Consider the following 22,744-nt stretch of genomic DNA (forward strand, 5'->3'; position numbering starts at 1 on the left):
GTTTGTTCTTATTTTATTTTCTTATTGATTTGCGACCATTTTTACTGCTATTATTGACGTTGATTATAACAATCCATGTATATTTCAGGTTGACATATCATTATTTATCTTATATGTCATATCAACAAAAATTTTAAAAATTATCAAAAAGAATTAAAATGATCAAAAAATTCAAAAAATTAACATAAAGTATATTTGGCATGTTTAAAAATTAATTTAATTAGTATTTTGGTTAAAAAACAGTAATTCAATTCAATTCTTTTTAAAAAGATGATGATCAAGTTTAACTCAAGGATAAAATTAATAAAAGATGTTAATTTTATCATGAGAAAATTGTTGATTAAGTTAAGCCTGGGGGTGAAGTGAACCAGTTTCCTAGAGTTTATATATCCACTATGGTTCCGTGAATGAAATGACTACTTCTATCACTGCATTGTCATTTTCCTCGAGGATACTTCTATCTAATGGTATAACCGAGAGCAGATCCACCTCCGTTGCCATCTTCCGTTGCATCTCTAATAACATCAGCTACATAAATCATTAACATTACAGTCCAGCAAGGCCATCTGATTTCAAGGTTTTTCTGAAGACATCGATTACACCATTAAACTGCCTATTTTCTTTCTTATTTTGTCAAGGCCAATGCTTGGATCTGGGTATTCCATTTGTGGCGAAATGGCTGGTTACCCGTTGGATACAGTGAGCAGAAGGATGATGATGACCTCGGGAGCTGTTAGGTATAAGGGTACACTGCATGCAATTGCACATAATTTGACAACCGAGGGTGAGAAGTCATTTTATAGTGGTTCAGGGGCACATATCCTTGGATGTGTTGTCGCAGCGTATACTGAAGTGTTAAAGGAAGGGTCCAGTCTTACCATTACATGGTAGGGTCCCCGGCAGTGACGGCAGTGGTGGATAACATCTTAACCCTCCATTCATTCAATCTTTTCGGTGCTGAGAAACAATTTCTTTCACTGTTGTTTTCGGCAAAAAGGAAGCTGCAAAACTTGTTGAATTGAAATAAATTATATTTTGCTGCTACTTGTTGAATTGAAGTAACCATTTGGTTCCACAATGCTTGAGTTGAGGACTGGTCTCCCTTGTTAAAACTTATAACTTTTGAGATTTCTTTTCATGGAAGTAACTAAAGAATCCCTTTCCATTCAGCATAAATTGCAAGTGCTAGAGAGATAAAGAGCTTGCTTGACACTGACACTAGTGAAAAATATACTAATGAAAAGAACATTGACAATAGTCCTTTTATGCTTAGATATTCGTGTCATATCTTCAATGGTGAACTTATCCATGCATAATGTTTTTCACTTTTCAGTTCTTCTTTTCGTTTTTTTTTTTTTTACTATATAGCCAACTGTTAATTCCTCCCAATATTGGGATGGGCTTAATAAGGGTATTTCCTACAGCTGCTTATCAAATAAATACATGAAAAATACACACCATCTGCTTTCTCCTATTTCCATTTTCCTACAGCTGGAGATAGAAAATTTGGTAATCTCTTTTTCTTTCTTTTAATTCCTTCTCTTTTCTTTGTTCAACTTCTTCTTTAATTACTTTACTGCATTCTTGAATTTGGAATCATCATGTTAAAATCTTATTGTTGGTTTGGTTTCTTGATTTCATGGAGGGCACCATTGTGTATTGGACTGCAAAAGTTTCCTTCATTGGTAGGAAAACTATGCTATGTTTATGCTATTCATGATTCTTGACATAAATTTATTGGCTTCCCTTCCTTTTCTATACTTTCTGATGAATTTGTTTGCATCAATCGCTTATGTAAAACCTGCAACCTTTTCTGATCTTTAGTTTCTTGCTTCACGTTCTTTTTGATCAAGCTTTAAATCATGGCCTAATGCTTCTCAAACATAATGATATTTTTATAATATCGATTGGGTTATTTTGTTGCAGGGAACAATAGTGGCTTGTTGAATGGAACATGAGCCATTGCATCTACCTATATCTTAAAAGATACATTTGATACCTGAACTCTCATTCAGGCATTTTAACTACACTATTCCGATAATGGAAAATATTTACGGCAATGGTGCCTTGGTGAACTGGAAATCTCAGGGCAGTGCCTCATCTGTTGTAAAACCTCTGCGACCAGCTTTTATAGGAGCCCCAATGGAGAACAAAGCTTCTATTACAAAAAAAATTGGTTACACTCAGTGTTTTGAAGGCAGCAGTTGCTCCATTCGAGCAAGTGAAGCTCTTGATGCAAAACCAGAATGCCATAATCAAGTCAGGCCAGCTGCTCAAACCATATAATGGAATATTTAACTGCTTTGCTACATCAGAAATGAAGGCTTCTTTAAACTTTGGAGAGGCTACACTGGATTTACGAATGGACTTGTTTCCGCTAAGGTAACTTCCACCAAGCTGAAATTTCTTAATCTGCTCGAGAGTCAAGCCATTAAACCTTTACGTTTACGAACTAAAGGTAATACGGTTCAATATCTTCAAATATTCCAAGAGTCATGAAGACATCCAGTGGACTTACAAGCAAGTGCTAGTGTTAAACAGTGTTGCTTTAGTTGCAACTCAATTGCTTGTTCATCCATTTTTATAAGCTGGAACACGCATGGCAACCGATGTCAAGACTATCAGTAACATGGGCAATAGGCAGTTTAACGTTATATTATATGTCTTCAGAAAAAAACTTGAAATCAGATGGCATTGCTAGACTGTACCATGGATTTAATATCATACTTGCTGAATCTGGCATGGTGGTAGCAGTATCTGCCGGTTTAAACCCATGGAAACAACATTATTTACACCTTTCGTAGGTCAGTACATCAAATGAGATACTTAAGAAACAATAGGCAATGGTGTCTGGCTTTGTAATTGCACAAATTATGAAAACTGAGGGTGTGAAGTCATTTTATAGTGGTGCAAGGGCAGAGATCCTTGTATGTGGCGCTTATAATGATACTGTATTGTTAATCATTTACCTCGCTGGTGTTATTAGAGCTGCAAAGGGAAAGTCCGACAATGACAGTGGATCTAGTTCCAGTTTCACCATTAGATGGAAGGATCCCTGAGGTAAATGACAAGGCAGTAATGGCAGTAGTTGCTTCATTTCATGGAATCATGGTGGATAACATCTTTTCCCTTCTTGTTGGAGCTAAGAAACAATTCCTTTCGTTTTCGGTTAAACGAAACTGCAAAACTTCTTGAATTGAAATAACCATTTTGCTGGTACTTTCGCTTCAGTTTCATGTATAAATATATTGTTTGTATGGTATTTGGTTCCATTGCTCATACAATGCTAAATATTTTGAGTTGCTGTAAACTTTCATAATGCTTGAGTTGAGCAACACCTTGACTGAGTGAATTTCTCCCTTATGGTTAAAACTTATAACTTTTAATATATATATATATACACATATATGTATTTCAGGGCATTTAGTAAAGAATCCCTTCCATTCAGCACAAATTAATATAAAATTTGAAAAGAACTTTGAGAACAGTCCTTTTATGAAGGTTTTGGGGCAGGCAGCCTGCAGGCTCATGCTGAGATTTTAAATGTCACATCTGCCTTGCATATTAGGATTTGTAGAATACAATTAATAAATTGATATTTTAGGGACTTAAATTTCAAAATTGTCATTTTTCAAGTAATCAATGCAAAGAATGTCAGTCGATATGAGGATAAGTGGCAGGTTCCAAGCAAGTAATTGGATGCATAAGGTTTTGGACCATTTGGCCTGTTTCTTGAAACATGATGTGAAGCTGCAAAATCGAATCTTTGCTTTATGTTAGCTCTTATTGCTGTTGGTGAAGCAGAAGCATTACCACCATGGGAGGTGAAGCTAGAGCTTCATGTTTCATGAGCACCATAGGTTCAAATGTTTGCACAAACTAGGTTCTAATCCTATTTGTCCTTGGGATGCTATTACAGTACCTACTTGTTATTCATAAGAAGATGACTAACTTTTCGATGATATATTCTTTTGAAATTTTAGGAAACTGGTTCACTGCATCCCATAGAAGGCTTAACTTAATGAACAATCATTGCCAGCCCTCAAGGATATGGTTTAGGTTCAAGATCTAGAACCTATTATAAAACAATGTTCAAAGGGCCCATTTTCCTGAAGAATTTCATTTCTAGTTATCCAAATTGTGGTTAAATACAAGCTCAAAGTGACTTGCATTGTTTATTCCCCACAGCCGCTTGTCAAATAAATACAAGCAAAATACACCATTTGCTTTCTCCTTCAATTTCCAACTGCGATTACAACTCAGCTTTTTGATGGAGATGGAAAACTTGGTAAACTAATCTCTCCTTTTTGTTTTCTTATATTATTTTTTCTTTTCTTTTCTCGACTCATTCTGTAATTACTGGTAGTAGTGTTATTTTTCCAAGAAACCAAACAGACAATGTAGCTGCTAAATTACTTTACTCCATTCTTGAACATGGAATCATGTCAAGGACTTATTATTGTCTTTTTGGACGTTAAGGTTTCCTTCTTTGGCATGAAAAACATGCTCGGTTTATGTTATATTTGTAAAAACCACAATTCTTTTTCTGAATCTTTAATAACTTGCTACTTTGCTGCTTTCTTGGTATATTCTTGATTGAGTCTAGTCACATTGATCTTGAACGGTAGTTTAACGGCCAAATCTTGAATATTTTCTTTTTTGTTTTCCTTCTATAGTTGATCTTCATGTCCACTCTAATCAAGCTTTAAACCATGGCCTAATGTTATTTCATTGCAGGCTACAAGATTGAGTTGCAGAACGAAACATGAACCATTACATCCACCTATATCTCAAAAGATACATTTGCAACCTGACCTCTCATTCAGGCATTTTAGCTACACTACTACATTGATGGGAATTCTTCAAGGCAATTGTGCCTTAGGGAACTGGAGATCACAAAGCTCTATCCTTCCGGTATCCCATGGCAATACCTCATCTATTGTAAAACCTGTGCCTCCAGCTTTTATAGGAGCCCCAATGGAGAACAGTAAAGCTTTTATTACAAAAGATCTGGCTCTATTTGGTGTTTTGAAGACAGCACTTGCTCCATTCGAACGAGTGAAGCTCCTGATGCAGAACCAGAACCACTTAATCAAGTCAAGCCAGTTGCCCAAACCATATAATGGAATACTTGACTGCTTTGCTAGAACTATCAGAAATGAAGGCGTGCTCTCCCTTTGGAGAGGCTATACTGCAATGACCTTGGCAGATGTTTCCCTTAAGGTAACTTCCACTAAGTCGTCCAATAGGTTGCTTGACATTGGTTAAACCTTAAAATCTTTATGTACTACAGGTAATGCGTTTCGCTACCTTCCGTTATGCCTTGAGCCGTGAAGACATCCAGTGGACTTACCCTCGGTTGCTAGTGTTAGATTCTGTTGTCATAGTCACAAATCAATTGCTTTTTTATCCGTTTTTATATGCTGGAGCACGCATGGCAACCGATGTCAAGGCTATCGGTAGCACGGGCAATTGGCAGTTTAATGGTATAGTAGATGTCTTCAGGAAAACCCTGAAATCTGATGGCATTGCTGGACTGTACCGTGGATTTAATATCAGACTTGCTGAATTTGGTATGATGGGAGCAGTATCTGCTGGTTTAAAACCATGGAAACAACATTATTCGAGCCTTTTGCAGGTCAGTTCATTACATGAGACCTCCTTAATAACCTGCAGTGAAGGTTTTTTTCTTTTATTGCTGAACTGATATGGATTGGTTTTTCCCAGAACAATGTTTTTTCGAGGCATATGGTAAAATTTGGCTTTGGGATATGTGCCAACATGGCTATTTATCCGTTGGATACAGTGAACAAAAGAATGATGATGACCTCGGGGGCGGTTAAGTATAAGAGTACGCGGCAAGCAATTGCACAAATTATGAAAACTGAGGGTTTGAAGTCGTTTTATAGTGGTGCAGGGGCAGAGATCCTTTCATGTGCTGTGTACAAAGGTACTGTGTTGTTAATCATTTACGTAGCAGATGTTATTAGAGCTGCAAAGGAGAAAAACGACTATTGCAGCAGATCCACAATGGAAGGATCGCTGAGGCAAATGACAAGGCACTGATGGCAGTAGTCACTTCATTTCAGTCAATATTTTCCCTTCTTTTACAGAGCTGAGAAACAATTTCCTTCATTTTTGTTTTCGGTTAAACGAAGCTGCAAAAGTTGTTGAATTGAAATAAACATTTGATTCCATTGCTCTCAATATGCTAAATTTTGCATTGCTGTAAACTTCCACGATGCTAAATTTCATTTAAGTAAAGAACCCCTTTCCATTCAACAAAAATCTCAAGTGCTGGAGAGATACAAAGCTGCTAAATTTCATTTAAGTAAAGAATCCCTTTCCATTCAATAAAAATCACAAGTGCTGGAGGGATACAGAGCTTGCTTGACACTTACACTAGTGAAAATATTAATAATGAAAGGAACATTTGGCAGTAGTCCTTTTATGCTTAGATATTAATGTCACATCTTCATTGCAATCAGGATTTGCAGACTATAATCAATAAAGTTTATATTTAAGGGACTTTAACTTGCCATGAATGTGAGCCAGTATCAAGATAAATGGTAAGTTTCAAGACTGCCATTAGAGAACAAATGAAAAAGAAAAAGAAAAAGAAAAAGGGCATTTATGTTTTGGCAAGCAGCTGCAATTTTATGTTCAAGGCAGAATCCTATAGAAACTCTAGGAACTGGTCTTATATGAATAATCTTTGCCGGCCACAAGATATGGTTTGGGTTCAAGAACTAGGCCCTGTCAACACTGTTGCAGGAAAAATAGGGCTCCTCCTTTTTTAATATTTTTTTAATTTACCATGACATAAAGATACTAGGATGGCCTTTATAACTGTTATATCTACTCATTTCAACATGCAATATACACCATTTCCTTTCTCCTATTTCCAACCGTAACTGCAAGAGAGCTTTTTGCTGGATATGAAAAACTGGGTAATCTCTCCTTTTTTTTCTTTTTTCTTGTTCAACTTCTTCTTTAATTACTGCTAGTAGCTTTCTTTTCCCCCAAGAAAAAAAACCGAGTATGTATTTGCTAAATTACTTTACTCCATTCTTCAACTTGGAATCATGTGAAAACTCATTCTTGTATTGGTTTCTTAATTTTCTTTGAATTTCATAGGGGCGCCCATTAGTTTTTTTGCAGGTAAAAGTTTCCTTCTTTTGTAGGAGAAATATGCTGTGGCATGTAATCCATGATTCTTGACAAAAAATTATTGGCCTCTCTTCTTTTTCTATTGTTTCTGATGAATTTGTTCAAACATTGATCGCTTTCTATGTATGTAAAAAAGCCAGAATCCTTTTCTGGTCATTAATTTCTTGCTTTTTTAGATAGCTTAATCTAAGATTCTGGCCAAGCATTACAACTTTTCTTGGAAATTCTTGACCGGTTCTTGGTCACATTCATCTCTTGTGTAAGATATAGGGCTTCACGTCCATTTTAGTCAAGCTTTAAACCGTGGCCTAATGCTATTGTTTTGTCATATTTGTTTGATTATTTCATTGCAGGTTACAAGAGTGAGTTCCAGAATGGAGAATGAGCCATTGCATCCACCTATATCACAAAAGATGCATTGGCAGCCTGGCCTCTCATTCAGGCATTTTAACTACATTACGATAATGGAAAATATTCGCTGCAGTGGTGCCTCACTGACCCGGATCTCGCGAAGTCCTGTCCACCCTGTGATCCAGGGCAGTGCCGTATCTGTTGTAAAATCTTCACCAGCGGCTTTTGTCGGAGCCCCAATGGAGAACAGTAAAGCTTCTTCTTTTATAAAAGGATTGGCTCTACTTGGTGTTATGAGGACAGCAGGTGCTCCATTTGAGCGAGTGAAGCTCTTGATGCAAAACCAGAACGAGATGATCATTTCAGGCCGGCTTCCCAAACGATATAACGGAATATTCGACTGCTTCGCCACAACAATCAGAAATGAAGGCATAGTTTCCCTTTGGAGAGGCAACATTGCATTTGTCACTGCATATCTTTCCTCTGAGGTAACTAGCACCAAGTTGCCCTATAGGCTCGACATTGGTTTAACCTTTGTGCCATTTTCGTGCAACAGGTCATAGCTAAGGCCATACACCACTATGGTAACAGTCGTGAAGATATCGAGTAGACTCACACTGGGCGGAAAGTGGCAGTTTTCCTTTCTGCAGTTGTGAACCAGTTTCTTGTTTATCCATTATATTATGCTGGAACACGCATGGCAAACGATGTCATAACAAGCAGTAACTCGAGGGAAAGGCAGTTTAATGGCATATTCGACGTCTACAGAAAAACGCTGAAATCAGATGGCATAGCCGGCGTGTACCGTGGATTTAATATAATGATTCCTAAAATTGCCCTTTTGAGAGCAGTAACTGCTGTTTCAAAGCCTTGGCAACAATTTTTGTTGCACCATTTTCAGGTCAGTTGATTAGTTGGGATTTGAGAACCAATCTACTGGTATCTAACAATCTGATAAATGATATGGCTCCTTTTTTCGCAGGGAAGTGTTTTAGGCAGGGCTGTTGTAAATACTTTGTATGCTAGTTGTCGCAGCATGGCGGTTCACCCGCTGGATACTGTGAGCAGGAGGATGATGATGACCAGTGGAGCTGTGAAGTATAGGCATTCACTGGATGCAATTACATGCATTTTCTATAATGAGGGTGTAAAGTCCTTCTATAGTGGTGCAAAAGCACAAATCCTTACACTTGCAGTCTACCAAGTTTATGGGTTGTGTTTGAGGTACGTAGTTGGTGTTCTTAGAAGGAAGAATACCGGGGATAAATGACCAGGAAAGTGACGGCAGCAGTCCTTTTTTTTTTTTTTTCTGCCTGCAGAACTTGTGTAAATACATTGTTTGTAGGGTACCTAAACAAAGAAACCTATAAAATAGCAGCATCAATCAACTGTCATGCCATAACCCTCTTCAACCTCTTCCTTGATGGATTTGCACATAGAATCGTCTTTCCCTCTTTCTGTAACACACTACATTTTATCAGAGTAAGAAAAATGAGTCAACAAACAATAAACAATCACAAACAGATAATTCATCCTATTGAGTCTAAACGGAAACGAACTTTACTGTATTATATGCGGATACGTGCGAACGGCTGCCTACTTCCCTGGAAGCTGACAACCAATCACTCCAATATGGCTTAAATTAAGCTGTTAAAGAAATGCAGAAAAATGATAGCATTAGCAACAGCTCTTGGAAAATGTTTTCTTCATATCATATATCTGTTTAGATTATTTTCATTGCAGGCTATAAGAGTGAGTTGCAGAGTGCAACACGACGCATTGCATCCACCTATATCTCAAAAGATACATGTGTATTAGTCTACTTTTGATGCGTTTCGATTAACCATATCGAATTTTGGTGATAAAAAAATAAAATTGAATAATTTGTTAATAAAAATGATAAGATTAAATAATTTGACGATAAATAATTCAGTAATTATATTTTATTTTTTGAAATTTAGTGACTAAAATAAAAAGTTAATGATAGTTTAGTGTCGTGTAAAAATTTTTTTTTCTTTTTTACAAAATAATATATAAAATTCAACAAGTCCAATTGAACCAACCGAACTGGATCCTAGAATTAGTGAGATGCCAGGGAAAAGCAACATGTGTTGACTTGTTGAACCCACTAAGACCCTAAACAACCACGCATGTCCAACACGTGGTATAAATATGCTGCAACCTGTCGCTCTATTACACTGCCACCTTCCCCTACTCTGCCTCCATATAGTTTGCATTTTCATGGCTAAGATATAGGAAAAAGTACTGAAAATAAAAGCTATTACTCAAGAAAAAGACACCGCTCAGCAAGAACTAAAAGATCCTCAACAATGGCTGCCTCGTTAATAGCTAAGACCGCCATGTTCCAGCTCTCAAAAGCGTTCCCTCGAACCGTGTCTCTTCGTTCCTCCGCCAATGTCTCACGAGTCTGCTTCACCACCACCGCTTCCAAACGCTCTGAGGTAAATAAAACCACCGATTCTTTGCGTTTTCGTGGAGTTTTAAGTGATGGTTTCATGGCTTGATGATTATAAATTTCAGGGGAGAGACACCAAAGCTGGCTTTGCTTACAGGGAAAAAGATATCTCATCCGATGAAGACACCACCGCCGAAGAAGCTATGGAAAGAGCAAAAGAATACGCGCATAACGCTAAGGAGAAAACGAAAGGAGCCTTTGATACGGCGGCTGATAGGGCAAAAGATGCAACGAACAGAGCGGCGGAGACCGCACAAAGCGCCAACGAGAAAACAAAACAGAAAGCTAGAGAGTACGCGCAAGGGACCAAAGAGACTGCCCAAAGTGCTAAAGATAAGACCAAAGAAGGGGCTGATAAGGCATCTCAAACTGCGTACGAGTTGAAAGAGAAATCTAAAGAGAGAGCACAAGGGGTGATGGAGAAGTCGGAGGAGATAGCCGGTTCAGTTGCCGATAAGGCGTCGGAGACCATCCAAAATGTTGGAGAGAAGGCAAAGCAAACTGCACAAGGAGCTTGGGATGCTGCAAAGGGAACAACGCAAAAGATAAAGGAAACTGTGGTTGGGAAGAGTGAGGAAGAGAAGAGGATGGATGATGATGTTGTGGAATTGAGGAGGCGTGCTCGAAGAGAAAGCGATGAGAGCAAGTATTAAGGAGGAGTTTGATGGGGGGTTTACGTGTTGTATTTTACAAATAAGTTTGGTTTTTAGTGTAATGGTGGTTGATCTTTACGTTTATTTAAAGAAAATAAATTTTTAAAAAATGAGTTAAGCATAATCCTCTTAACAATCCTAAAAGAAAGAAACATGGGTTTTGGCTCGTAATCCCATTTTCAAAGTCCATATGGACGAGTTTAATCAACTTTGAAAATCTGGTTTCTCTCAATAAATTTTTTTTAAAAAAAAATTAAAATAATTTTTTTAAAATTTATATTTTTAAAAAATTTATAAAATTTTAAAAAAATATAAAGAATTTTAAAGACTTAAATTATTTAATTTTCTCATATTAAAGTTTCTTATTTTGTTTTAAGACAATTTTAAATTCTAATATGGAGTTGACATGTTTAAGTTAGTTTTTTAATTTAACTCGTAAAATTTCATTAAATTTTATTAGATTTAAAAAAATTTAAATTATTTTAGTATAAAATAGAGAGGGTGAAATTCATTTTGATTAAATATTTTATAATTTATTGACTGTACTTCGAACCAACAAGAATTTTCTCATTGATCTCTGTTTCTTCACTAAGATTGTGACCTTTCCCCTAAGTTCCAACACTCGGTACACAATTTCTCTTACTTTACCTTTCATGAAAGCAGCTCATGTCAACCCTCTCTTCATCTACATTCATATATAAAATCTGCCTATCTAAATAAGTACAGAGAAATAAATATATGATGTACATATATAGCATGGGATTTGTCTCCCTTTTGTCTAAGATAAAAAATCTGGGTAGATTTTGTTGGGTTTTTTAAGTGGATATCTTCATAATTTCGCTTCTTTATTGCCATTTAAAATACCATTGGGGATGAGCCATGGTTTTCATATAAGAGATGAAAAAGGAAATATAAGCCGTGGTTTTTACTTTTTGTTTGTAGAGCTGAGATTCTCAAGAACCAGAAGCAGATACGTAGAGTTTTAACATACAGATACAGCTCCATACAGAACCAGAAGGGATTGAACAACACATGAAGCAAAACCAACAGCAAGGTCGGAGATTGAAGCCACTAATGGCGGCCGAGCATCATCATCATCATCATCATCATCATCAACAACAACAGCACACACCTCAAAAGTGTCCTCGTTGTGAGTCTCGTAATACAAAGTTTTGTTACTACAATAATTACAGTCTCTCGCAGCCTCGTTATTTCTGCAAGGCATGTAGAAGGTACTGGACTCAAGGTGGAACCCTAAGGAACGTGCCTGTGGGCGGTGGTTGTAGGAAAGGAAAGCGCCCCAAGCTTTCTTCTTCTGGTGATGATAATCCAACAAGGCAAGCTACTCAACGGAACTTGATATCACCACCAGTACAATTACAAGCCAAAGAGTCTGATAGTTTGGTTTCATCATCTGCTGCTATGGGATCTTATTATCCTGCTAGTGGGTTCTTGTCATCTTTGGCTGCAATTCAACCAATGAACCAACCCCAATGTTTAAAGCAACCTCTAAATCAGGCTCTACGTATTGGTGGTGGTGACTTCGGCAGTAGTTCTTCAAATTTGGGTCTTCTGCAGGGATATGGTGTCCCATTTTTGGGGTCACAACACCATCAGCAGACCCAGTTCCAATGGCCCGCTGCAGGTAACTCTTATTATCAGCAGAATTGGCATCAAAATTTCATCAATGAAGCGGTCACAAGCACCGTTAAAGTCACTAACACCAGTAACAGCAAAACTGCTTCTTCTTTGAGCCCAAATCAATGGCCTGATCTTCCAGCTTATGGTGCTCCATAGGTAAACAGCTTAATGTTGACGTCTATAAACTGAAGACCATTAAACCACACTTATATTGAATCATTTTGTTTGTCTGTTTAACTGCTATTGTTGTCTCTGGTTTCAATCTGGTTTTAACTTAGGTAATGTTGGGTGTTGCTGTAACTGAAAGAAGAGCTTTGTTTTTAATGCTGTCTAGAATATAGATATAGATTTGAGCTGGATTTGGTTTTGGTATTGATTTTGAACATTTTAATATTATAAAGTGGGATGTTTTATGTTTGAGCATTTGTTTTGATAGTTTTACTTGTGCTTTATTGCATAAAAAGATCCTGACATTATTTTGTAGTTAAGTTAGGGTTTACGAAATGTCTCTCGAGTTAAATGGTAAGAAATTCAATGTTTTTTAAGTAAAATTTCGGGTTCGAATTTTGTTGAGGAAATAGTATTAGGAGAACTTACTTTGTTTCTCTTTAGATATTAAATATATAGTTTAAGTTAGAACAAGAAATCTTCATTACCCACAACATGATTTTTTGATACAATTTTCATTATTACTCAAACTTTTAAATCGAAATATAGTACACATTTAAGTACGTTTGAATTTATAATTTTTTTACGATCTAAATTATTTGAATGATTTTATTTCATCATCTGAAAGAGATATTCGGGGGCTCATAACCTAATCAATCATATTCAATATGGTGGGGAGGTATAGCAGCAACATCTAAACACACTAATTGAAGCGATTAAAACATGTCCAAATTTAGAAGTTGGGACACCATATGGGTTTGAATTGAAAAAAGAAAAAGTGGGTCGAATTGGGTATGAAAATTTTTTAGTTAAATTGGTGAATCTAATTTTATGAACCGAGGGTAAGGGATATTGGAGCATGGACCCTAACACTAACTTAGACAAGTTATTTGATAAGTTTGGCAAATTAAATTAATGCACCATATTTGCACCACGAAGTTGCAAATATGAGCCAATTCTTTGGATAGGTCCCTCCTTATCTATTTCTATTCCTAGCAAAATGTTTTGATGAGAAAAAAAAAAGGGCTAGATTGAAATACAAAATGAAATTTCGTAAATCCTTTGCAAGATTGTTATTTAGGGCTTTAGGGCTTGCTTGGAAATGAAGAGTTACCAACCAAAATATGCAATTTTTTTCTACGTGTTTCAAAAGATATATTTTCTGGTTTCAAACCCTCTAGTATATTAAGAAATTCGATTAAATTTTGAGTCGAATCAAGTTTCTCCAGTACGAGTTTCTCCGCCCACAACTTGAATCAACTGATGTTGATAATGATATATGTATGTATGTATGTATGAGAAGAAATGGGAATTAATCCACGGTGAGGGTTGAGAGATAATATTTGATAAATTAAATTTTTACTACTTGGTGGAATTTAGAACTTTTTGATTAAGACTGATTTTGAGGGGTTATTTATTTCCTTTAATAATAATAAAATTTGTGAAGTCTCAATGTCAATGTCAATGCCAAAATTAGCGTAATGGAGTGAGATCCTTTGTCTAATTGTCTTCTGCTAATTATGTCATAGATAGTGAAGGGTGTGATTGCAACACTAAAGGAAAATTAATTAATTTGTTGCAAACTATTGAGCCACGGAAAAGATGATTGAAGCAAAAGCTAGCTTTGCTTTTGTCCTTTTTCTTCAGCCAAATTGCTCAATGGTCAAAAAGATGAAGATCTTGTTGTTTTAATGTGATATTGCAGAAATGTATGTATGTATGTATCGACATAATGGAGTTAGGATTGGCCAAAAAAACATGTAAGCAACTGAGATCGAGAGTAGAAGGTATATTCAGGACTGGGCCTCAAGTACTTAGCTAGCACACAGATTTATACTTCAATTAAATGAAAACCTAAAGAGAGTTCGAGAGATAAATATAGAGGTGTTTATGTGTCTGGCTGGGCTTAAGTATTATATTAATAAATTTTATATTTGTCTAAGTCCAGCCCGTCTCGGAATCTAGACTTAAAATTTTGTCTAAACTTATCTATATTTATAAAATATTAATTCAAGCTCATTTTAAGCCCACCCATATTATATTTAATTTTTTTTAAAAAAATATTTATATTGTTTTATTTTAATATTGAATAATTTTATACATATTGAAAATTTTTATAGTCATTTTAACATTTTTTTAATGTTTACATAATAGTAGTCTTATATATTTAGTATATGTGTTCTAAATTATATAGTATAAAGTATTATAAATTTAAAATGGGCCAATTTTGGGCATTGAATGTTCAACACTGAGCCTGACCCATATTTTAAATGGGCTTATTTTTTTGCCCAAACTCATTTTTCGGGCCTAATATTTTTGTCCAAATCCTTACGAATTTCGGGCAGGCCTTCGAATCTAGGTGGGTAGCTCGACCCATAAACAGGTCTAGATGAAACCAAAATTATACACAAATTTTGTATCATTATATATCAACTTTAATTTGGTGCATTTATATACATCAAACTTCAATTTTGATTTATTTTTCACATTTCACTAATCCCGTTCTGTATGTGACACAATTTTCCATTAAGTTATTGTAAATTGTTGTCATGATAGTTTATTAGGTTAAAAAAATAAACAAATAAATTTAAATTATTTTCACCTAAATTAAAAAATAAATACATTGAAAAAGCGCTTTTTTATTTTCCTCATAAATTTTCTTTTATTAATTTAGGTAGAAATAATTTAAATTTATTCGTTGATTTTTTAACCTAAGAAAATATCATGTCACTAATTTACACATGATTTAATGGGAAATTGTGCCATATAGTGAACAGGATTCAATGAAATGTGAATGTCGAACTAAAATTAAAATTTGATATATAAAAATGCACCAAATTAAAGTTGGATATTTGTGAGTTTTTTAGTGTAGTGTAGTACTTGTATTTAACAAAAGTTATATATTTTGGTATCCAAAAGTAACAGGGTTAACTTTTTAATGTTTAATTCGAATTTTAGAGTTGATTTGATTAAAGCTAATTGCTAACATTATTAGGTTTAAATTTTCATGATCTTTTTAATAAAATAAACAGATAATTATTTCGTACACGAGCGGTGGAAAGTTTTTATTCCACAAGTAAGGTTTAGATTTTGCCACATGTTCTTTTATTTTTTTAAATACAACTTAATAACACATGACAAAATCTCAACCTCACTTGTGGAGTCAAAATTTTCCACCGCCAATGTACCGGATAATTATTTAAAATAAATTTAGTTTTAATTTTATGTTTAATTCATTAAATGCAATCAATGGTTATACTTTTTTTTATGTTTTAAGATTGATTTGATGAAAAATAACCGCTAACATTATTAGTTATTATAAAATTTCATCAAATCACGTCCTAAACAAATTCCAACGCTCCTAAAACTTATATTTGTCTTGTAAAAACTTCGTATTCCAAACTCGACCAACTCCTCTCATTTAATTTCCTCCAAACTCGACTCCTAACTAGAGTTATTTGAACCAAGTCAACAGGGAAAAGTTTAGATTAATTAAGTAACGAATACATACGATCAATTGAATCGAATTAAATCCTTTTAATAATTTATTAATCGAATCATTCAAATTAATCAGACCAACAAACCGATAGCTTAACTACACCATATATTAGTCGTCCTGTATTTCCACCTCGTGTTTCTAAGTAATCAATTACAAGCCCATAAGGAACCAAAGAAAACACGAAATTAATGCAGACAAGAACTCAACCACAAACAAGCAGCTGCCTTCTTTTAATGAATAATAAGATCAGTTTTTTTTTTTTTTTGGTTTTGTCATGTCAGTTTGATGTTTCTGAAAATATAAGAAATTTCAATTTAAGAAAAAAATTAAAAAATAAATAAATAATTATTTTTTGTAAATTATAAAAAATGAGTAAATTAGCGCAACACAAATCCAAATTATACTTGAGATAATAAATAATTTGATCATCAGACCAACACGAGTTTATATAAATAAATAAATAATTTTAAGCTGAATATAAGAGTAGCAGAAGATGTAATATATAAAATTGGTCCCCCCCGGAGACAATGAAGGGACACCCACTTAGAGTTCACGTATGCTACAAGTTATGAAATGAAAGCAATGGGACAAATAGTGGGGAAGCTCAGTCGACCAGCAATGGCAGCAAATAGCACCACCACCTATTTAGTGCTATATTTAGTAGATAAAAGAGTGATTACATTTCTTAGGCTTAATTCAATGTTACACGACAGACCGCCCTATTTTGTACACTACAGCAATTTGGATAGGCCTACCTTAAGGGGTTGTGGTTAATTCCAAAATTTTTATTTCTTCATTTATTTTTTGAGAATAAATTTTATCGCGTAAAATTACGTATTTTAAACATAACGTATAATAAATAATGAAACACATGATTTAATTAATAATAATGCATGCGATATGTACGATATTAAAATAAATTAAATTAAATTAAATTAAGTAAAACAAAATTTAAACATGTAAATGCATCAAATTAATAATATTAAATGCATTACAATTATTTATCACGATGTTGTTATCAACCTTAAGTTGATGTCGAGTTAACTTGTGATACCAACTCAATCAATAACATTATCGATATATATGCACAATTCACGAAAGTTATAAAAGTGTGCATAATAAAATAAAAATGTATAAAACATTAAAGCTTTGGTTGAGTGGTAAAGTTAAAGTTTTATCAACTCGATGCAAATGTCATGAGTTTTAATCCAACCATATGCAAATTATTTATTGGTTTCTTTAAAAATATGTTAAAGTACCCTAGAATATAAGTTATTTTAAATACGGAATGACATTTTCGTAATTTTTCTAACCAAGCTGGTGCTCGGTAGACCTAATCATGCGTCGGGTCAAGTCGAGTAAAATTTTAAGCCCTTTTTTAAGCCTAGGCCCCGCCCGGTAAAATGGGCCTAAAATTTTGCTTAAGCCCGACATAAATTAAAAACGATAAGCCCAACCCGGCCTGCATTAATTTTTTTATATTATTTTTATATAAAAATAAATTTTAAAACATAATATATCAAATACACCAAAAACATCAAAATAAATGTTTCCCAACAAAATGGAAATAAAATTAAATAGTTGCAACTTAGCAAGCAAATGCCTATAAAATAGTAGCAAAATTAACAATAAAACAAGAGTTATACAATATCTAAATAATAACAACAAAATAGTAGCAATATAATAGCAAAATAGTAACAAAACAACAGGAAAATGGCAGCAAAATATCAACAGAAAAAAAAGTTTAAGCTGATTCGAAATGGGCCTGAGCAAAAAAAATCCTACTATATGTTCGACTCATTTAAAAAATGAATCTTATTTTTTGTCCAAGCCCATTTTTTAGGCCTATATTTTTACCCAAACCCTCTCACTTTTCAGATAGGCTTTTGGGCTTGGACGAGTGGCTTGACCCATGATTAGGTCTAGTGCTCGGTCGGTTGGTGAAAATAACTCAGTCAAGGGTTTAAATAATAGTATAGATTATTATTTTTGTTTAAATTTAAATTGGGATAAAGTAATATTTAGTCCATGAACTTGACATCTTTTCTCAACTTAGTCCATAAATTTTTTTTTGTCCACATTAGTCATAAAACTTGGCACAGTTATAGAGTACCATGTCATCGCAAAATCCAAATTTGAGAAAATTTACCAAATAGCATGAGTAATGTGAACTAAAAAAAGTTTAATGACTAAATTGAGAAAGATTATCAAGTTCAGGAACTAAATGTTGTCTTATCTCGTTTAAATTCAATTAAATGATCTGTTTTTAATTTTCTTTGGATAAATCCATTAACCTGTTTTCTTATTAAAAAAATATAAATTTAAAAGTTTTATATTCAAATTTATATAATTTTATAATTAAATTTAAATAAAATAATCTATGATAATTTAGTCTAAATTCATTTTGTTGGATGAATAAGTTGACACTCGAACAAATTTGTGGTATTTTCAAAGCTCATTTGACAAAAAAAAAAACACAAGAAACGAAATCTTTATTGTTGAATCATGCATTAATCCAGGATTTCACCTTTGAATTTAGTGATGATTTTATGCTTAAAATCAATTTTGCATTAGTGAATTGTGGACTAAATCTTGATCTTGTGGGATATAAATGTAACACATATACCCTCAACCTATCTATAAATGCAATATATATGAATTAGTGTATATATATATATTAGAAAAAGTCAAATTCTGCTTTACCAAAATTTTATGCAATAACAAATTTTGTTATTTTAAAATGTTATGCAGCAACCATAGTATCATATATGTAATATCATGTCAACTTGTTATGTCTACATAATATTTACAGAATAATCAAGTTATTTTAGTTAATAGATTTAACGATTATCATTTGAGTTAGGATTAGAATTTTAAAATTTGAAAAGTATAGAGACTTAAAATGATCAAATTAGATAATAAAGATTACATTAACAACTTACGAGACCAATAGCATAATCTTATCTAAAAAAAATTTTACTATTACTATTTGGGTCAAAACTTAAATTCAAAAATTTGAAAAATATAAAAATTAAAATTGAATGGTCAAAGTACAGGGACTAAACTCACCCCTTACACCCCCTCTTCCATATATGTACAAATAGAATAGCCTATTTTTACATAATGGTAAAGGGGCCCTCTATGATCATCGATCATAGAAATAAATAAAAAAAAGGAAAGGATATTTTAATCCTTACCAACTTGATCTTATTGCCCCCGGCAACAAACATGTGTGAGCCATGTCACGAAGTATGTGTCCGGATAGTCCAAAGTCTTGATAGTTAGCTCCCGATCTTTCGGTCAAAAAGTAACGTCGATGAAGACGTGTGGGTGCGCTATTTCGTGGTGAGGATTGTAACTTTCCATGAATTTTTCATTTCTCACTCAACGACGAAACTTTGATTATTTCTTTTTTTGAGGATCGATTTAATTAAATGAGATTTTTGTTCCAATTTTTACCTTTTCTTCTCCCTATGAATCAAACTTGAGACTAATTGTAAAATTTGACCTTAAATATTATTTTTTTATATAATTTAAAATGTTATTATAAATTCCTTTACACATGTATATATATATGCTAATGTTAGGGTTTCTAAAGAGAAGTTTATATGCATAACTAAAGAATTAATTCGACAAATTAGCTCACCCATGTGTGTATATATATATATATGCAATAGCAAGGTTCACTGCGTATATTACATCTAGTTGGATTCTTAAGACATATACATACATATATATATATAGGTGCTCCCATATGCATTAATTCTCATCTTTCCCTTTCATTTTAACACAAATTCACATACACAAAACACATGCAGTACTCAAAAACAAAACAAACTCCAAGAAAGGAAGTGGTAATGGAATTGGTGTTTTCATTACAAGCAGCCAAGCTGCTAAATTCCAAAGTGTGGACCTTTATAAAAATTTCTCATCACAAAATCCCTGCCATAACTCAACTGTATTGTTTCTCAATGTCTGGATCGTAAAACCGGTAGAGAATATCCAGCCAACTAAATTCCAAACCTATAAACAACAAAAATAAACCTATACATACACATTCATAGCTTTGCGTACATTCATTGTCTGTACCAACTTATTACATAAAAAGAACTTCCATTGATACATAATCTATATATGCATTGCTCATGCAGCTTTAAGGTTTAAAGATGACACATAAAAGTTATTAACAGTCACACCAAGAACAACAAAAAAAATGAAGAAGAAGAACAGACCAGTCACAGTAAATAAGTGCTTAAATTGCAGTTTGCAGGTACAAATCTCCCTCTGTTCTATACTATTAATTATACCCCAACTTCCCAAAACAACAAAAATGGAAAAAAAAAAAAAAGAAATTAAAAGAAGAAAAAATGAGTTCCTCTTTTACTGAGGACTGCAACATATACCACCCTTTCTAAAAACCCAACCTAAGAACCTGTAATGCAATATATATTTATATATATACATACAAAATAGAAGCCAAACTTACTGGATTTAAAAAACAAAAACAAAAAAAAAGTTGCAGCAAAAGGGAGTTAAAGCCTGTCTCTTCAACATATTGCAGATGGTGATGAAGAGGATCCGAGGTTCCTCTCAGCGCAAATTAAGGGGTTTTTTTCAGCCTTTTTTTGAGAATAAAACTACAGGCTGAAATATTCTTGCAGCTGACATGATCGCTCCGATCCAATCTTCGCTTCCCATGCTTTGATCAGTACTCTCAAACTTTAATTTATTCCCACACCATACTTTTGACTATTAGAAACTAAGGACCTAAGGGGGGAAAAAAAGACTCTAGTGAAAGAGGGAGATGATTTGAAAGATCAATAAGGTACTAGTGTTGTTGCTTGCTAGATCAGAGAGGTGACTGAGGACCCAATGTTTGTTGGATCATGCCAAGCACCTATATTTGTGCTCCAATAAAGTGATGGATCAAGTGAAGTAATTTGCTCAAGGTGATTCTGGCATGGTACTTTGATATCTTTCATGGCTGTTGTTTGAAGATCTTGAAAAGGTGGTAAAGCTTCAGTGTTTTTAACACCACCATTGATGAATTTGTGTTGGTTAAGAGTAGAAGCCAAAAGAGAAGCAATGGTGGGTGTAGTAGTGGTAGTAGAAGAAGAAGATGAAGACCCAAAAATATTGGTATAGCTTGAAAGCAATGGTGGATAATGATCAGTATTATCCCCAGAAGAAAACCCTAATCCAAGACCACTCATTTGAGGTTGGAGATCATAACCAGTGACAGTACTAGAACGAGAAAATGGAAGATTGATAACATCATGATAAGGGTCATTAGCAGTTAAACCATAAAACAAAGAGTTGATATGCTGACTTGAGGTTGTTGAATTAGGATTTACACCACCACCACCACCAGATGTTGGTGAAGCTCCACCGATAGACGGCGGTGTTGAGGCTGAAACAGTTGGCCTTTTAACACGCTTGTTCTTCCTACATCCACCACCGACGGGAACGTTCCTTAAAGTACCACCTCTAGTCCAATAACGCTTACAAGCTTTACAAAAATGTCTCGGCTGTGATAAACTGTAGTTGTTGTAGTAGCAAAACTTGGTGTTCGATGAATCACAACGAGGACACTTTAAAGCTTGTTGCTGCTGCACCTGTTGTTGTTCTTGGCTTGGTTTCTCCATAAGCTTCTGCAACCAAAGAAGGGTCCAAAATAAAAAGGGAAAGAAAGAAAGAACTGAAAGAGGTGTTATTAGGGTAAAAATACACAACACAAGACATAGAGATACTCTTCCAAAAGCAAAGCAACAAAAATGGGGTCATCTTTTTTTTTCTCCCTAATAATTGATTGATTGAAAGAGAGAGAGAAAGTGAAAAAAAAAACCTGTGGCCATTCATTAGTAGCTGAAGAAGTGATGACGGCAACCATCTTCTCGCAGTTGCGCAACATTTCTTCTTCTTCTTCTTCTTCTTCCCTCAAAGGAATCGTTTGAAACAAAAGAGTAAACAGACAAAGAGCAGTTGGCAACGGGAGACTTCGTTAATGGGTTTTTTTTTTCGACCGACTCTATATGTGTGAAGATGTGATTTAGCATTACAAGGAACATTATTTACCCCCTGTTTTAGTCTTTTGATTTGTTAATCAAATTTCCACGTGATGGGGCCTGTGGTCTATAATTGAAATTATCTAGGTATTTAATTGAAGGTCAAATTTTTGTTTTAGTCCCTCCATCATGCTCAAATTTGAGGTTAATTTTTATGTTTTATTTAACATAATTTGATCGTATTTACTTAGTTTAAATAGTTAATCCTAGTAACACAAATTTTAGCTTGAAAATACATCTTGTAAAACTCATCGTGTTGACATGTATTTTTTGTACCGGAAAAGATGGTGTAAGAAAAAACTCACATTAACAGTTTAATTGGAATAGTTTTTCGTATTCATTATTTGGATTAATTTATAGAGTTAGTGTACTATATGATTCATGAGCTTTGCTTCACTGTTCACTTTAGGTACTTGAGTTGCTTTTTGTCTCATTTAAATACTTAAATTTGACTTCAATATTTAATTTGATATTTAGGCTTCTTCTGTTTTACCCCAATTAAGTATTTATTTTTTACTAGAGCACATGTATCAAATATTCATTAGGCCACATGATGTCGTTTAATCTGGGTATCAAATTAAATATTTAAGCCAAACTCAAGTATCAAATAAAGACAAAAAAAAAACACTTAGACACCAAATGATGTATTAACCCCACCTTTAAAAAAAAACTCATTAAACCCCCCCCAAATTTTCTTACCCTTTTAATTTCTTCCAACACT

The 22,744-nt window shown here is 34.1% G+C and overlaps 5 protein-coding genes and 1 long non-coding RNA gene across 6 annotated transcripts; 5 read left to right on the forward strand and 1 right to left on the reverse strand.

Moving 5' to 3' along the window:
* The first annotated feature begins 1,568 nt into the window (after nt 1–1,568).
* LOC121222298 (uncharacterized) lies at nt 1,569–3,310 on the forward strand. The gene is made up of 2 exons (XR_005919538.1): nt 1,569–1,685; nt 1,927–3,310. It is a non-coding gene; the product is annotated as an uncharacterized lncRNA (long non-coding RNA).
* Nucleotides 3,311–4,131: 821 nt separating this feature from the next.
* LOC107941056 (ADP,ATP carrier protein) lies at nt 4,132–6,282 on the forward strand. Its single transcript, XM_016874568.2, has 4 exons — nt 4,132–4,288; nt 4,738–5,223; nt 5,294–5,638; nt 5,728–6,282. Exons 1-4 carry the CDS (start codon nt 4,271–4,273, stop codon nt 6,064–6,066), a joined length of 1,188 nt encoding a protein of 395 aa, XP_016730057.2. The 5' UTR covers nt 4,132–4,270; the 3' UTR covers nt 6,067–6,282.
* Nucleotides 6,283–6,566: 284 nt separating this feature from the next.
* LOC107941055 (ADP,ATP carrier protein) lies at nt 6,567–8,791 on the forward strand. The gene is made up of 4 exons (XM_016874567.2): nt 6,567–6,734; nt 7,524–8,009; nt 8,132–8,422; nt 8,504–8,791. The coding sequence occupies exons 1-4, from the start codon at nt 6,567–6,569 to the stop codon at nt 8,789–8,791; spliced, it is 1,233 nt and encodes a 410-aa protein (XP_016730056.2).
* A 935-nt stretch (nt 8,792–9,726) lies between these two features.
* LOC107941052 (uncharacterized protein ECU03_1610) lies at nt 9,727–10,821 on the forward strand. The gene is made up of 2 exons (XM_016874565.2): nt 9,727–9,983; nt 10,063–10,821. The coding sequence occupies exons 1-2, from the start codon at nt 9,852–9,854 to the stop codon at nt 10,648–10,650; spliced, it is 720 nt and encodes a 239-aa protein (XP_016730054.1). The 5' UTR covers nt 9,727–9,851; the 3' UTR covers nt 10,651–10,821.
* Nucleotides 10,822–11,051: 230 nt separating this feature from the next.
* LOC107924933 (dof zinc finger protein DOF1.6) lies at nt 11,052–12,711 on the forward strand. The gene is made up of 2 exons (XM_041102744.1): nt 11,052–11,275; nt 11,593–12,711. Exon 2 carries the CDS (start codon nt 11,683–11,685, stop codon nt 12,445–12,447), a length of 765 nt encoding a protein of 254 aa, XP_040958678.1. The 5' UTR covers nt 11,052–11,275; nt 11,593–11,682; the 3' UTR covers nt 12,448–12,711.
* Nucleotides 12,712–20,172: 7,461 nt separating this feature from the next.
* LOC107941051 (dof zinc finger protein DOF3.1) lies at nt 20,173–22,015 on the reverse strand. Its single transcript, XM_016874564.2, has 2 exons — nt 21,804–22,015; nt 20,173–21,609 (listed from the first exon to the last, which is right to left on the reverse strand). The coding sequence occupies exons 1-2, from the start codon at nt 21,867–21,869 to the stop codon at nt 20,803–20,805; spliced, it is 873 nt and encodes a 290-aa protein (XP_016730053.1). The 5' UTR covers nt 21,870–22,015; the 3' UTR covers nt 20,173–20,802.
* Between the last annotated feature and the right edge of the window lie 729 nt (nt 22,016–22,744).

Source organism: Gossypium hirsutum, chromosome D10 (assembly GCF_007990345.1).
Source record: "Gossypium hirsutum isolate 1008001.06 chromosome D10, Gossypium_hirsutum_v2.1, whole genome shotgun sequence".
NCBI classification, from domain to species: Eukaryota; Viridiplantae; Streptophyta; class Magnoliopsida; order Malvales; family Malvaceae; genus Gossypium; species Gossypium hirsutum.